The sequence below is a fragment of the Agrilus planipennis genome, unplaced genomic scaffold, assembly GCF_000699045.2.
Source record: "Agrilus planipennis isolate EAB-ADULT unplaced genomic scaffold, Apla_2.0 scaffold76, whole genome shotgun sequence".
In the NCBI taxonomy this organism is placed as follows: Eukaryota; Metazoa; Arthropoda; class Insecta; order Coleoptera; family Buprestidae; genus Agrilus; species Agrilus planipennis.
The window spans coordinates 116937-129539 of NW_020442430.1; the positions used below are offsets into that span (position 1 = coordinate 116937).

General features: G+C 33.1%; 3 protein-coding genes across 3 annotated transcripts in view; all 3 read left to right on the forward strand.

Annotated features, from left to right (window-relative positions):
* The window catches only part of LOC108733219 (collagen alpha-2(I) chain-like), an 11854-nt gene extending 4380 nt beyond the window's left edge, over positions 1-7474 (forward strand). Inside the window, exons 3-4 of the mRNA XM_018464310.1 lie at positions 5295-5532; positions 7024-7474. Of these exons, the coding sequence (XP_018319812.1) occupies positions 5295-5532; positions 7024-7310 (525 nt within the window). The 3' untranslated portion in view covers positions 7311-7474. The remainder of the gene's footprint in view (positions 1-5294; positions 5533-7023) is intronic.
* A 971-nt stretch (positions 7475-8445) lies between these two features.
* Positions 8446-9270, forward strand: LOC108733271. Its single transcript, XM_018464365.1, has 2 exons — positions 8446-8557; positions 8717-9270. The coding sequence occupies exons 1-2, from the start codon at positions 8546-8548 to the stop codon at positions 9152-9154; spliced, it is 450 nt and encodes a 149-aa protein (XP_018319867.1). The 5' UTR covers positions 8446-8545; the 3' UTR covers positions 9155-9270.
* A 1282-nt stretch (positions 9271-10552) lies between these two features.
* Positions 10553-12023, forward strand: LOC108733245. Its single transcript, XM_018464335.1, has 2 exons — positions 10553-10684; positions 11430-12023. The coding sequence occupies exons 1-2, from the start codon at positions 10673-10675 to the stop codon at positions 11943-11945; spliced, it is 528 nt and encodes a 175-aa protein (XP_018319837.1). The 5' UTR covers positions 10553-10672; the 3' UTR covers positions 11946-12023.
* Positions 12024-12603: the final 580 nt, after the last annotated feature.

Genomic DNA, 12603 nt, shown 5'->3' on the forward strand with positions numbered 1-12603 from the left:
TTTTTTTAAATCTTGATTTTGATTTTTCAGATTTGATTTCTGTTGGTAAACTATTAAACAATTTTATACCCTTATAGTATAACGCATTTTGGGGACAAGCCTTAGTCGCATTTATTAACATTCACATTATATTTTATTTTATTAGTCAAGTACGGAGGAGCTAACCCATGGGTAATATTGTAAATTAATATTAACGTTCTAAAAATGACTAATTGATTTAAACTCATCAAACATAAAGTTTCTAACATCACATGTCTATTTGTACTTCTTTGCAGATAAGATTAATTTTTCATATGAAGCCTTACTTTCCTCGATATCTTATTATTAATACAACTGGAATTAATTTTTTCTTTTTGTTTATTGAATAGATGTTTTTAAAGCAATTAGGTAGATAAGGTATTTATTTCTGTTTTTTCAGAAATTAAATTGGAAACGTCGAAACAAAATTAATTACTTAACAACTAACATTAAGCATATCATTTATTTTTGAGTCTGGCTGTCAGTTCACTGAGAATACTCATTTAACATGAGACGTAACTGATGACGTACGTGTTTAGTAATGTTAGGAAAATTGGCTTCATTACAGGTTGTTGTTCTTTTTTTATATTTATGCCTATATATCTTTTCACAGTTATTTCCTTGTATAGGTACCATGATAAATCTATTTCTTTTTGTTCATTGTAGTAATGTATCAGTGTTATATGTGTCCTTATAAAATAGGAAATATTTAAAATTTGAACGTAATTAAATAACAGATAATATAAACAATAATATCATATACAAAATCAAAAACTTCTTTCATCTTGGTGTTAGCAGATATTACACATTGTTCAAAAATTAGAAATGAATAGCAATCTATCAGGGAAAGGCTTTTTAGGGCTCCGTACGTCCGAATAGAAAACGGAACCCTTATAGAATCACTGGTGTGTCTTTCTGTCCGTCTGTCACAGTCAATTTGTTCCGAATTTACTGACCCAATGAAGTTGAAATTTGGTGCTCAAATGAATTTCTGTGACCCAAACAAGGGGGTCATTTTTCGAGAGGCTAATAGGAAATTAAAAAGGAAGTATTGCAAAAAGTACCATGTGACGTTTTAAATGAAACGGGTTTGCTGTAAGGGTCTCAAATATATTTTTTATAGATAAATTAAATTGTTGTAAATACAGTGCATGGTCATACTGACAGTTTAGTAATTAAATACAGTGTAAACTCTATATAACGACACTTAAGGGACTGAACATTTTTCGGCGTTATAAAGAGTGGTCGTTAAATGAAGAGAAATAAAAGATATTATTTTACTATTCTATAATAATATGCATTTACCAATANTAACATATACGATACATACAGAAGTAGGTTTCACTGCAACATAATGATGCCAAATCTAGTCAGACCTGCTTTGTTTTAAAAAAATTTTAAACGTCAAAGCACTCACATTGAGAAAATAAAACTGTACACACTAGTGGCGAATTGAGACCCGAACATATAGATATACTATCACATGCAATCCTCAAAGAACGACAACATCTTTTAAAAAATACGAAGTGGTACAGGCAAATTCGTAAAAATACCTTCAGCCACTTTTCCATGTCAATAATAAATAAATAAAATGCCATTTAAGGCCTTAGAACAGTCTTCAGAGAAGCAGGTGATATATTCAGTTAGAAGTGGTTGACAGAAATGTATCTCCCACGTCTATTAAATTATTTTTCACTCGTGCGACATGTGTAATTTCTGTATTCCGTAAGACACTGCACATGCTGGTGTGGTACAAACTCACTTTGTTCCGAACAGAAATCATACAGATAAGGTAAAATATTTACAGAACATGTTGTACGAGCGAAAATGCATAATTTTGTGAACGTGTGGAATGTATGCTTTCAGCCACGTCTGTCTGAAAATATCACCTGCTTTTCTGAAAACTGTCCTAAAGTAACCGAGCTCTCAAAATCTTGTGAACAAAACGTAACACCGTCCAAAATCCTTAACTTACATTTATTGGATTTTATTGTTTACATGAGATGGAGATGTTTATTATAATAAATAATTAGGGTTCCATACGCCCGAATGAAAAACAGAACCCTTATAGGATCACTCGTGTGTCTGTCTGTTCGTCTCTCGCAGTCAATTTGTCTAGTTAAAGTTTAGTACACATATAAGTTTCTGTGACCCAAACCAAATAAATTAATTTTAAAGATGGGATCATTTGTGGGTGGGGCAATGGAAAATAAAAAAAGAGTTTTGTAAACTGTAACGTGTAACATATCAAATGAGAGGGCTTGTTGTAAGGGTGTCAAATATTTTTTTTTATAATTTTAAAATAAATAGTTATAAAGTTATTTAAGAAAATAGTTGAAATTTGACCATTCCCCTTCCTTATCTCCAAAACTATTGAACCTTAAATTAAAAAAAAAACACAAAAGATAGTTCTTTTCATATAGATTACAGAAAAATTAATAAGAAGTCTATGGTCTGAACATAACGTGGTAAAATCATTCAACAGCAATATTGTGAGTACATTCGTGTGCCTGTGTCCGGTTTTTTTTTAAATTAGCTTTTAGTGGGTAAAAATATTACACAAGAAAAAAATAGGAACCAATGACATTCATACAGCATTTCAACAAATAATCAGTTAATCGTGTTCAAGTTATAAAGCAAGTGTATTGTTAATTATGTTTCATTCCGTTTAAACATTCAATAACGCATATTTTGCATGCATTTAGAAGAATAAAGTAAAATGAATACTAGTATATGTTATGCCGATTAAAAATTATTGGGGATTCTACGACAAAAACTGCCAGCGACAAAATGTACCCATTAATGATAATAAATACAATGTAGACTGTAGAAAAATTACTGACTTACAAATTAAAAGTAATAAATGCACTTACTTAATGAATGTACTTCGCAAAAGATACGACAGTCGATAGGAAAAGGTAATTGAGCGATATGGACGCGATGGAAACATCAGTTTGTGTTTAATAGCCCTTTCGTATTTACAGAAAATTTTAAATATTAAAAGTGCTGTAAGTGGAGACTGCTTAAATGATTATTCAAGAAAAAAATACAACGTGTAATTATACAACACGCTACTGAAGTAAAACTTCTTCAAACACACAAACATATCAGGATAGGGGTTAAGGAATTCGTTTAATGGTATCTTTTGGACATGAATTTAAATTTTACACTATACATGCCGGAGTTGCCTGTAACGAACATTGCATTGAAGCGCGCTCACGGCTCAAGCGATCCCCACTACGAACTCTACTACGTGGCCAAGTAGAGAGGGACATCCGTCGCATGATTTCGTTACATAGTGTTGGATTCAGACTTATAATACAATATACGTCATACATGTTACTTAATGTACAAAAATTGTATTCCCTTATTGTTTAGTCAAAGGAGAAAATTTATTGTATATCGACAGGATCAGCGTCAATTTGTGGCGACGCAGTATGTTTAAGAACAACTGTTATCGAATACTTTCCTGCGTGCTACATTAATTATGTTTTTGTAAAACACACAAAATGTAGTTAGTTGCTTTCGAACTCTTTAACATATCAGACGAAAGAAAAATATAATTTTGAGTTTACACATTTAACTTGTGTTTTTACTTCTGCTTAACCCAATACATACCAACTCGCATGAAACGAACTTACCCTACCGTGCGTAATGAAGTTTCCCTTCAAAAAAAATAAATATTGGTAAATAAAAGTGGTACGTTTTGTCGCATCCAAAATATTATACGTTTTGTCACTGGTACGTTCTGTCGTGTATTCAGAATTTTGCTTTTATATTTTATTTTATTCTTATACTATAGGTACAGTTTTTTTTACCTGCCGTTAAAAAACTTGTCGAACTTGAATCTATTAAAAAAGTGATAATTAATGAAAAGAAAGAGAATTATTTTTAAGTAGTTTTATATCTAATAATGCCAATAAATTCACTATATTTATGACTTAATATATATACCAGGTGTATTTTCTATTTGTTTTTACGCTTGATATATATGTGGCTGGTGGTAGACGATATAAAAAATGTATTGCTCGTACCTATCACATCATATAGCAAACGATAGTTCATCGAATAAGTCAGGTGGAATTTCATTAACTCCTATAAAACGGCCTTTACCTTGACTGACCTGCTTTCGCTCTCTATTGAGCATGGTCGATATGTATCACATTTGTTCTCTTGAAAACACTCGTTCAATTTTACGTGCACATTTCTACATACATATTTACTTAACTAATACAAACTAAAACAGTCTGCACAGGTATTATCATATGGTGAACGTTTCAAATTATATATGCAATGACTAAATAAAAATAAAATGGTTAATTCGCCATTTAAATGTAACGGTTTTACGATTTTTAGCCCAACGAAGGCTGATATAAAATGTATATAAACGTTAGGGCCTAAACTCAAGAAGCAGTAAAAGTAAACCACAGTCTACAGTAAGCAGTTTACAATTTAAGTACCATGAGTCCTCTTGTAAGTTACCATTTTAAAAAATTAACCGTATCAATAGACGAGCATTTAGTTTTTCCTTTATAAATCATTTTTATTGATGAAACAACGCAGTTTTAATCATTTAACACCAAAATACACTCGTTAGCTATTTTGGTATTATCAAGAAATGATTAAAAGTTAGTTGAATAAAACTCCGTTGTTTGCTTTTTTACACCCTAAGTGTCACAATCTAATTCACATTTCTTTTGATCATCATCATCATCATAAGGTCGCCAGTCCTAACACTGGTTGGACACGTACCTCCACTCTTTCCTATCCTGAGCTAAACTTCGCATTTCCCTAAAACTAGAACAACCCACATCCTTAACTATTTACGAACAGTAATCTAATCTAGGTCTACCTCTACGCCTCCTAACTCCTGTTTCTGCCTCTAATATGTATCTGACTAGACCTTCATGCCTGAGAAGGTGTCCTACCAACCTATCTCGCCTATTTCTTATTGACTTCCATAGAGTCCTCTGTTCTCCTATTCTTTCCAATACCTCTTCATTTCTAACCTTTTCTACCCACGATATCCTCATCATCCGCCTATAACACCACATTTCGAACGCTTCTAACCTTTTCTTTTCCGCCGCGCCCACTGTCCATGTTTCACACCCGTACAATGCCGTGCTCCAAACATATACCTTTAACAACCTTTTTCGAATTTCTAAATTAACCTTTCGCGAGCATAGAAGTAACTTCTTTTTATTAAAGGCGACACGACATAAATTGGACAATTATTGCAACATAATAATCCACTGTACCTGTATTTTAATTTGCAGCTCCCAGTTGTTGTGTTCGCTGCTTTAACAGCCTCTAGCGCCAGCTTAATAGGCGGTCACATCGGAGGACATGCCACGTTAGTAGGTCCAGGACACAGCGGCGTGCTGTTGAAAGGACCAGCACTGCAGGCGTCACTTGTGGGCTCTGATGGAAGCCATATCTCCGCTGTAGCTGATGCAGGGGCCCTTCAAGCTGCTCCACGGCACGGGGGTGTTGTAACTGCTGCTGTTTCACCAGGTATTTTTATATGCACATTTACTTTTAGAGTAGAACCTCGGTAATCTGTAAGTAATCTCAAAACCCATGAAGAGGTTTAAAAATTGATTAATATTCATATAAGGCTTTAATTTTGATTCAGTAATACAGTTAGGACGTTCGAAATTGACATAGTCCACAATAAAACTGGTACATTTACTTTCATTTTTCAACTTACTAATTAGACTAGAGCAGTTGCTGACCAAACGCCTATTTTTACTTACGACAGACGTAAAAAATATCGTGAACGTAGGAAAGAGATGTCAGGGAGGAATTGCAGCGGACACTAATAAAGAAAAAGGAATAGCATTACACCGATTAATGTGTAACTAAAAGAGATGCAGACATAGAATTTGAGTATGTTGCCAGCATCGAACTTTAAAGAAAGTTTCAACATTTTCAGGAATTTAGGAAAGCAAAGACGTTTGTTTAAAGATATAATTCCAATAGGCACTCATAAAGCCGACCCTGATTTTTTGCGTACCTAAGCAACCTCTAACATCTGCACAGCTTATTATTGTTTGGTTATCCCTTTTCATTTTTTTTTTACTACTCATGAAGCACTTCCCATCATAATAATATAAATGACTAAAAAAACATTTGAATATCTTGTATTTGAAAAGATCGAGTTCGGCTACTCATTTACGAGCTTGAACTATTTGAACCAAACTTTCAAGTTGGGTTATTATCTGAATCTACTGGAATTGACTGGGTGCCCAACCCAATCGAGTGGGACCCTGCGCCCCTGGTCCCAACTATGCATTGAGGCAATGTATCTACGATTATATATTAAAGTAATTAGTAATTTACCAATCCTACAAAATAACATTGTTTGAGTTTTAATACCCCATGATTTGGTTTTTGGCATCAGGAATTATTATAATATATTAATTTTTTGGCTTGAGATTTCCTTTTTCTAAAAACAATTTCAAAATATATTTTATACGTTCACGGGGATTATGAAATATAACTAATTTATCGAGTTNAACTAATCACTTCGTTACTCTTATTGTTATATAAGTTACAGATACCACTATTTATCATATTTCATGTTTTATAATTTTGTTTCCAAAATTAAGAAATTTGTAATTTACCAATCCTACAAAATAACATTGTTTGAGTTTTAATACCCCATGATTTGGTTTTTGGCATCAGGAATTATTATAATATATTAATTTTTTGGCTTGAGATTTCCTTTTTCTAAAAACAATTTCAAAATATATTTTATACGTTCACGGGGATTATGAAATATAACTAATTTATCGAGTTTATTAGTTATTTTTAATTGAAACTAGCAAAAACTAAAAGTACTTCTTTATTTCAGGAATAATATGTAATACAGAGATTATGCTATATTTAAGTGCAACGATAATATTACAAGTAAATTTCAGTTAAAAATTTAATACCTTCTAGACACTCCACCATACCCAAATTTTTAATTAATTTCATCTAATATTTCTTTAAACATTTTAGGGCACATTGGAATTGCAGGCCCAGTAGTACACGCCGCTCCTGTGTTACACGCAGCTCCGATATTGCCTGCCGCCCCCATAATACATGCCGCCCCTGTTCTTCCAGCGGTTGCGCCTGTCGTTCACGGTCACGCTCGTGTTGGAACTATCATTGATGGACCATCAGGTACCATTAAAACATCCGGAAATGCTAACGGTGCCATTTTAGCGCCCGTCGGTCACGCGATCGGTGTTGCCCATCACGGAGCAGTTATTGGTGGACATAGTCATGGATGGGGACATCATTAAGGGTCAATTGAAATCCTAGACGTTCTTCTTGATTGAATATGTTTATTTTGTCGTTTGTTTTTGTGCTGCTACATTTTTTATTTTTATTAGTTGCGGTTTTCTGGATTTGTCTGATTTTTTCCAATTGTAAATTATGAATTTTAATTAAAAGATACTGCAATCAAGTAAGCTTTTTCTTAAATTAAAAAGGAAATAAAACTACACTATAAAAAGAGATCAATCGTTTTCGTGATATAAAAAGAGAATTCGTTTAAAAATAATTTAAATTGAGTTAGAAGAAAACAAAAGGAATAGAAGGGTGTGCCCTTCAAAATTACAAAAAGTTTGTCACGCATAAAAACATAATAAAGCGTATTATAGTACGTTCATGCATATGGAATACGTTCATTCACAATTATACAGTAATTAGGTGTTAACGCTGAGTCATTTACCAATAAATACGTTATAACTACTTCCTTGCGTAGTAACGTTATTAACTAAATAAATCACTTATTATAAGAACAAATTTTATAAGAAGGGACTTTTTATAACCTGGTGTTATGTAATACATCATTCCAAAAATATCTTTCCCCAAAAAACGTTTTAAAGAAAAAGATAACAAGGAGGTAGGTAACAATAATTTCATGCTGGTGGAAAAAAATTTGTTTACATATTTTTTATAATAAATTTCAAATCGGAAATCTACATCACAACTTTCAGAAAGCATTAAGGTGTAATGAAGAAGCGATTACACATTTTTACAGTTCATTACATAAGACATAAAGAAACATTAAACAACCTTTAATAATTACTAGAAGTTCAACTGTTTTCGAAGAACTATAGTATACTTACACAAAAATGTACTTACTTCAACTAATTATCCTAACAATGTTTTAGTCGGTAATATATATGTAAGAACGTATCTACCGAAATAAAACTAAATACCAACAAACACCAACACTAACTGAAATCGATCAAATAGTTGTTGTGAGGATGAAATAGGTTTTTAAATAAAATCCTTTCGGTTTAGAATGCAGTAACCTTCATCATGACTGTCGGCTTCCCTTGAATGGTGCCCGCTTTTCGTAACAAAAATATTTTCGCACGAAGTGAAAGCAACAACAACAATTAAAGCTCTTGTACATTTTGTTACGTTCCTATTTGTTTCAGTGGAGCACTTTTCGTATATAAAAACTGCACCACTCATTTAAAATCATCAGTTCACTTTTGTAACTACCACAACAACCACATTCAATATGAACACCTTTGTAAGTATTCAAATATTAATTTTTTACATTTAATATATCTATTAAATAATAATATGTTGATATAGCTTCAATAATTGAATTAAATGTAGGATTAAATTTTTGAATAAATATCACACTTATTAGTTAGTAAATTTTTTTTACATTTAATCTATTTGATAGGTTGCTGTATTCTGCGTTGCCCTCTCTGTGGCTAATGCTTCCCTCTGGGCTGGTCATGGTGCCACCCTTGTGGGACCAGGAACTCATGGTGCTCTCTTGAAAGGACCAGCTGCAGCTGCCACTTTAGTTGGACCTGATGGCAGTCATATCAGTGGTCATGCTGATGCTGGTGCAGTTGAAGCAGCCCCGCTCCACGGTGGTGCCATCACTGCTTCCGTAGCTCCAGGGTACATCGCCCACGCTGCTCCAGTCTACCATGCCCCCGTTTATGCCCACGCTGCTCCAATTGTTCCAGTCGTACCTCACGTTGCCCCAGTGGTTGCACACAAAACTGGCACCCTCATCGACGGGCCCTCTGGCACCATCCACACATCTGGATCCGCTCATGGTCTTATCGCAGCCACCGTTGAACATGGTCATGGTCATTACGGATGGTAAATCTGGACTAACAGCGTAGCGTTATTCTGGAATTACTTGCTCAGCTACCATAAAGTATTATATGTACTTGGGCACTTGTACATAATAAATGAATAAATTGATATATTGATATTATACATCTTTTTCGTTTTACTTAACTATTCGCATGGTACCTTCTGGTATAGCAAAAGTATTGATTAAAATGTCAAACCCAATTAAACCTTTCGGTGTTATAAAAACCGAAAACAAGCTTGTGTTGAAAAAAATTGCCAAATAAGAAAACAATTTTTCAAATTTTAAACAATGTTAAAAATGCGCCAACATGATTTACATTCCTATCATTATTAAGTAAGATATTTCCATAGTTATAAGAAAAATCCTGAGTAGCCGTATGTGTTATCAAAATGACGAAGGGTAATAAACGAAATGCTTCAAATCATCATCATCGTTATCAGTCTACGAGGAAAACCGTAAAAAATTTTATTAAAAATTTCATGTCAATGGGAGAAAACAGTCAGTAGTCAAAATTTTAAAAGTTAATATCTTTCAAGACCATTTTGGATTAATTCTAATCTTTCTCTTAGACTATTTTGATTAATCAAATCAATCTTAATTCAAGTATATTTTCACTGAAGATACCAACACATTGAAAGACTGCGAAACGTCTAGAGCAGAAAAATTGCATAGACCTCGACAGAAAAAAAAAATTATTAAAACCAATTTGTGGAATATCCAAAGTATTTTAAGTCACCCACGCGTTCCGTTTGGATATAGTTTGTTTTCTTTATTATTCTTTCTCCTGGACTATTTTGATTAATCAATCTTAATTCAAGTATGTTATCACTAAAGATACCAACACACTGAAAGACTGCGAAACATCTAGAACAGAAAAAATGCTAAACCTCCACAAAAAAGATCTGTTTCTTTATTATTCTTTCTCCTAGACTATTTTGATTAATCAATCTTAATTCAAGTATGTTATCACCGAAGATATCACCACACCGAAGGACTGCGAAACGTTTGGAGCAGAAAAATTGCATAGACCTCGACAGAAAAAAAAAATTATTAAAACCAATTTGTGGAATATCCAAAGTATTTTAAGTCACCCACGTCTTCCATTAGGATGTAGTTGAATGTAGTCTATTTTTTTATTAATTATTCAGAACAATATATGTGTAGGTACACGTCGTAATTAAATATAGAACAAATACAGATAATCATAGACCGTTACTCAAACTAAATTTAATTTCTTTGAGTGATTTATTGATGCATGAAGGTCAAGTGACGTTGGCATTGGTCCCTACGTTAACCAGCAAAAGACGGATGTACGATTCTAAAATGTATCATGCGAAGTGAACGTACATTCATACATAATACGACAAATCTGCTGATACATTTTGTCACATCCGCTACTGGGATTTTTCTAAATCCTACATGTACGTACATACATACATACATACATATAAAAACAGTAACCGAAAATAAGAAGTAATCATTTGTTTCGCACTTGTTCGGTACTGTCGATTGACCCAAAGAAATATGAAGTGTTTGGTAAGTTTCACCCTCCAACAATATCATTTTGTAAAGTAAGAAAAATCTATTAGCATTATGCGTCTCGTAATACTTAAATCTGCAATACATTGATTAAAAAAAGTATTTAAACTAGTAAGATTTTTTTTCTCTAATTAATAATGACTGCCCGCCACGCAATCTAAGTTTATCGTTCCAATAAATAATTTTTTTGTCAGTTGCCCGAAGGATCCATTCTATTTTTAATATATATGTAATTATATGCTCTTTACTCTTCAAATGTATCGATATTTCTAATTATTATTATTAATAACCCAATTAAATACTAACACTGGTAATGCTTGTTTACTGTTTCTTTAAGCAATCCATTCGCTTGTATGAATGCTTTTTTACTGTTTAAAGCATAATATAATATTTATAAGTAAGTTCAAGTCGTATTAAAACAGTATAATTCAAATGAATTCCAATTAATGAGTGTTATACTGTCGTATATAAATGAGAAAATAATAAGGACTTCAACTATTGATATCTACAAATATTCAATTTGGACGCGAAAGATGCGCCTTTTATTGACGACCTTGATAAAGTCCCGCACAATAAAGCGCAACATCAGTGTTGATTTATTAAATAAACTCATGTTTGCCTCCAGCTTGGCTTACATTTTAACACTAAATTGTACGTAATGATAAAATTTAACAGAATGTAAACCTTGTAATTATACCTTCTTTGAACTGTTTAATTATTCTTTTTTTTTATTTTTTAACAGGTCGCATTAATCTTCTGCACTGTCTTCTCTTTGCCAGAAGCTTCATATTTGTCAAGTCATGCTTCCGTATCAGTAGGTCCTACAACAAATGGAGCTATTGTAAAAGGTCCAGCGTCGGCAAGTGCCATTGTCGGACCCGACGGAAGTCGTATCACCTCTGCAGCTGATTCTGGAAGCATTTCCGTGGGTACTACCCAAGGTGGAGCTATTTCCAGAGCTCACAATTTAGGATACGTTCCTCGTAAACCAGTGTATGCCTCGTATGCATCAAACACACCCCATTTTACCTCTTATGTAGCCTCCATCCCACCCTTTGGTTCGTATACTTCACACATTACTCCTTATACTATACACGATCCTGAAGGACACCTCCTTACGCCTCTTCCATACGCCTTTGCGACTCCACTTGTGAAATCTGGCACAGTTATTAGCGGACCTTCTGGTACCATTAAAACATCTGGTTCTGCACATGGATACATCGCAAAGATACCATATCAAAGCCACTACGTGTGGTAACCAAAGGAACTTCCCTATTAATTAATTTTCTAGTGAATATTTTAGTGTAATAAATTGTATTGTTAACTATGTATTGCCAAAGTACTTCTAATTAAACTATTTAATATTGTCTACTCAATACCATTTCTTCTCATTTAATTGTTGTATGCAGAAATCAGAACTGATAGGGTGCATACGGTTTTCTCTTGATTAGGAAACTCTGGGGAGAAACGTCTGTATGGTTTTGTTATGAAAAAAGAACCTTATTTCTATCAGCTCTGATTTCTGCAAAGTACCTACTTGAAAGTTGCAATTTATCTTAAGAATACCTGCGGGTCATCACCGACTTCTTTAGAGAAATAAAGGTTATAGGTTCTTTTTGAAAAACTGACCTTCCAACCAGAAATCAAAATGATGACATTTGGCTAAAATAAAAATAAATCTTACTTTTTATGAAATTAAAAAGAATACGTTTTCGATAAAACAAGGTAAAATATGACAAAAAGTAAGCAACTTTAAGCTTTGATTTCTCTGTGAATTTTCATCGTAAAAAAACGAATAACAAAAAAGAATGTAGGTTTTTTCAAGGACTATCTTTCCTCTGAGCATTTATGTATACCTAAATTGTCTAGGAAAAAAGTTATAGACAATTTAATTAAAAAAAAAAAACGGCGATTTT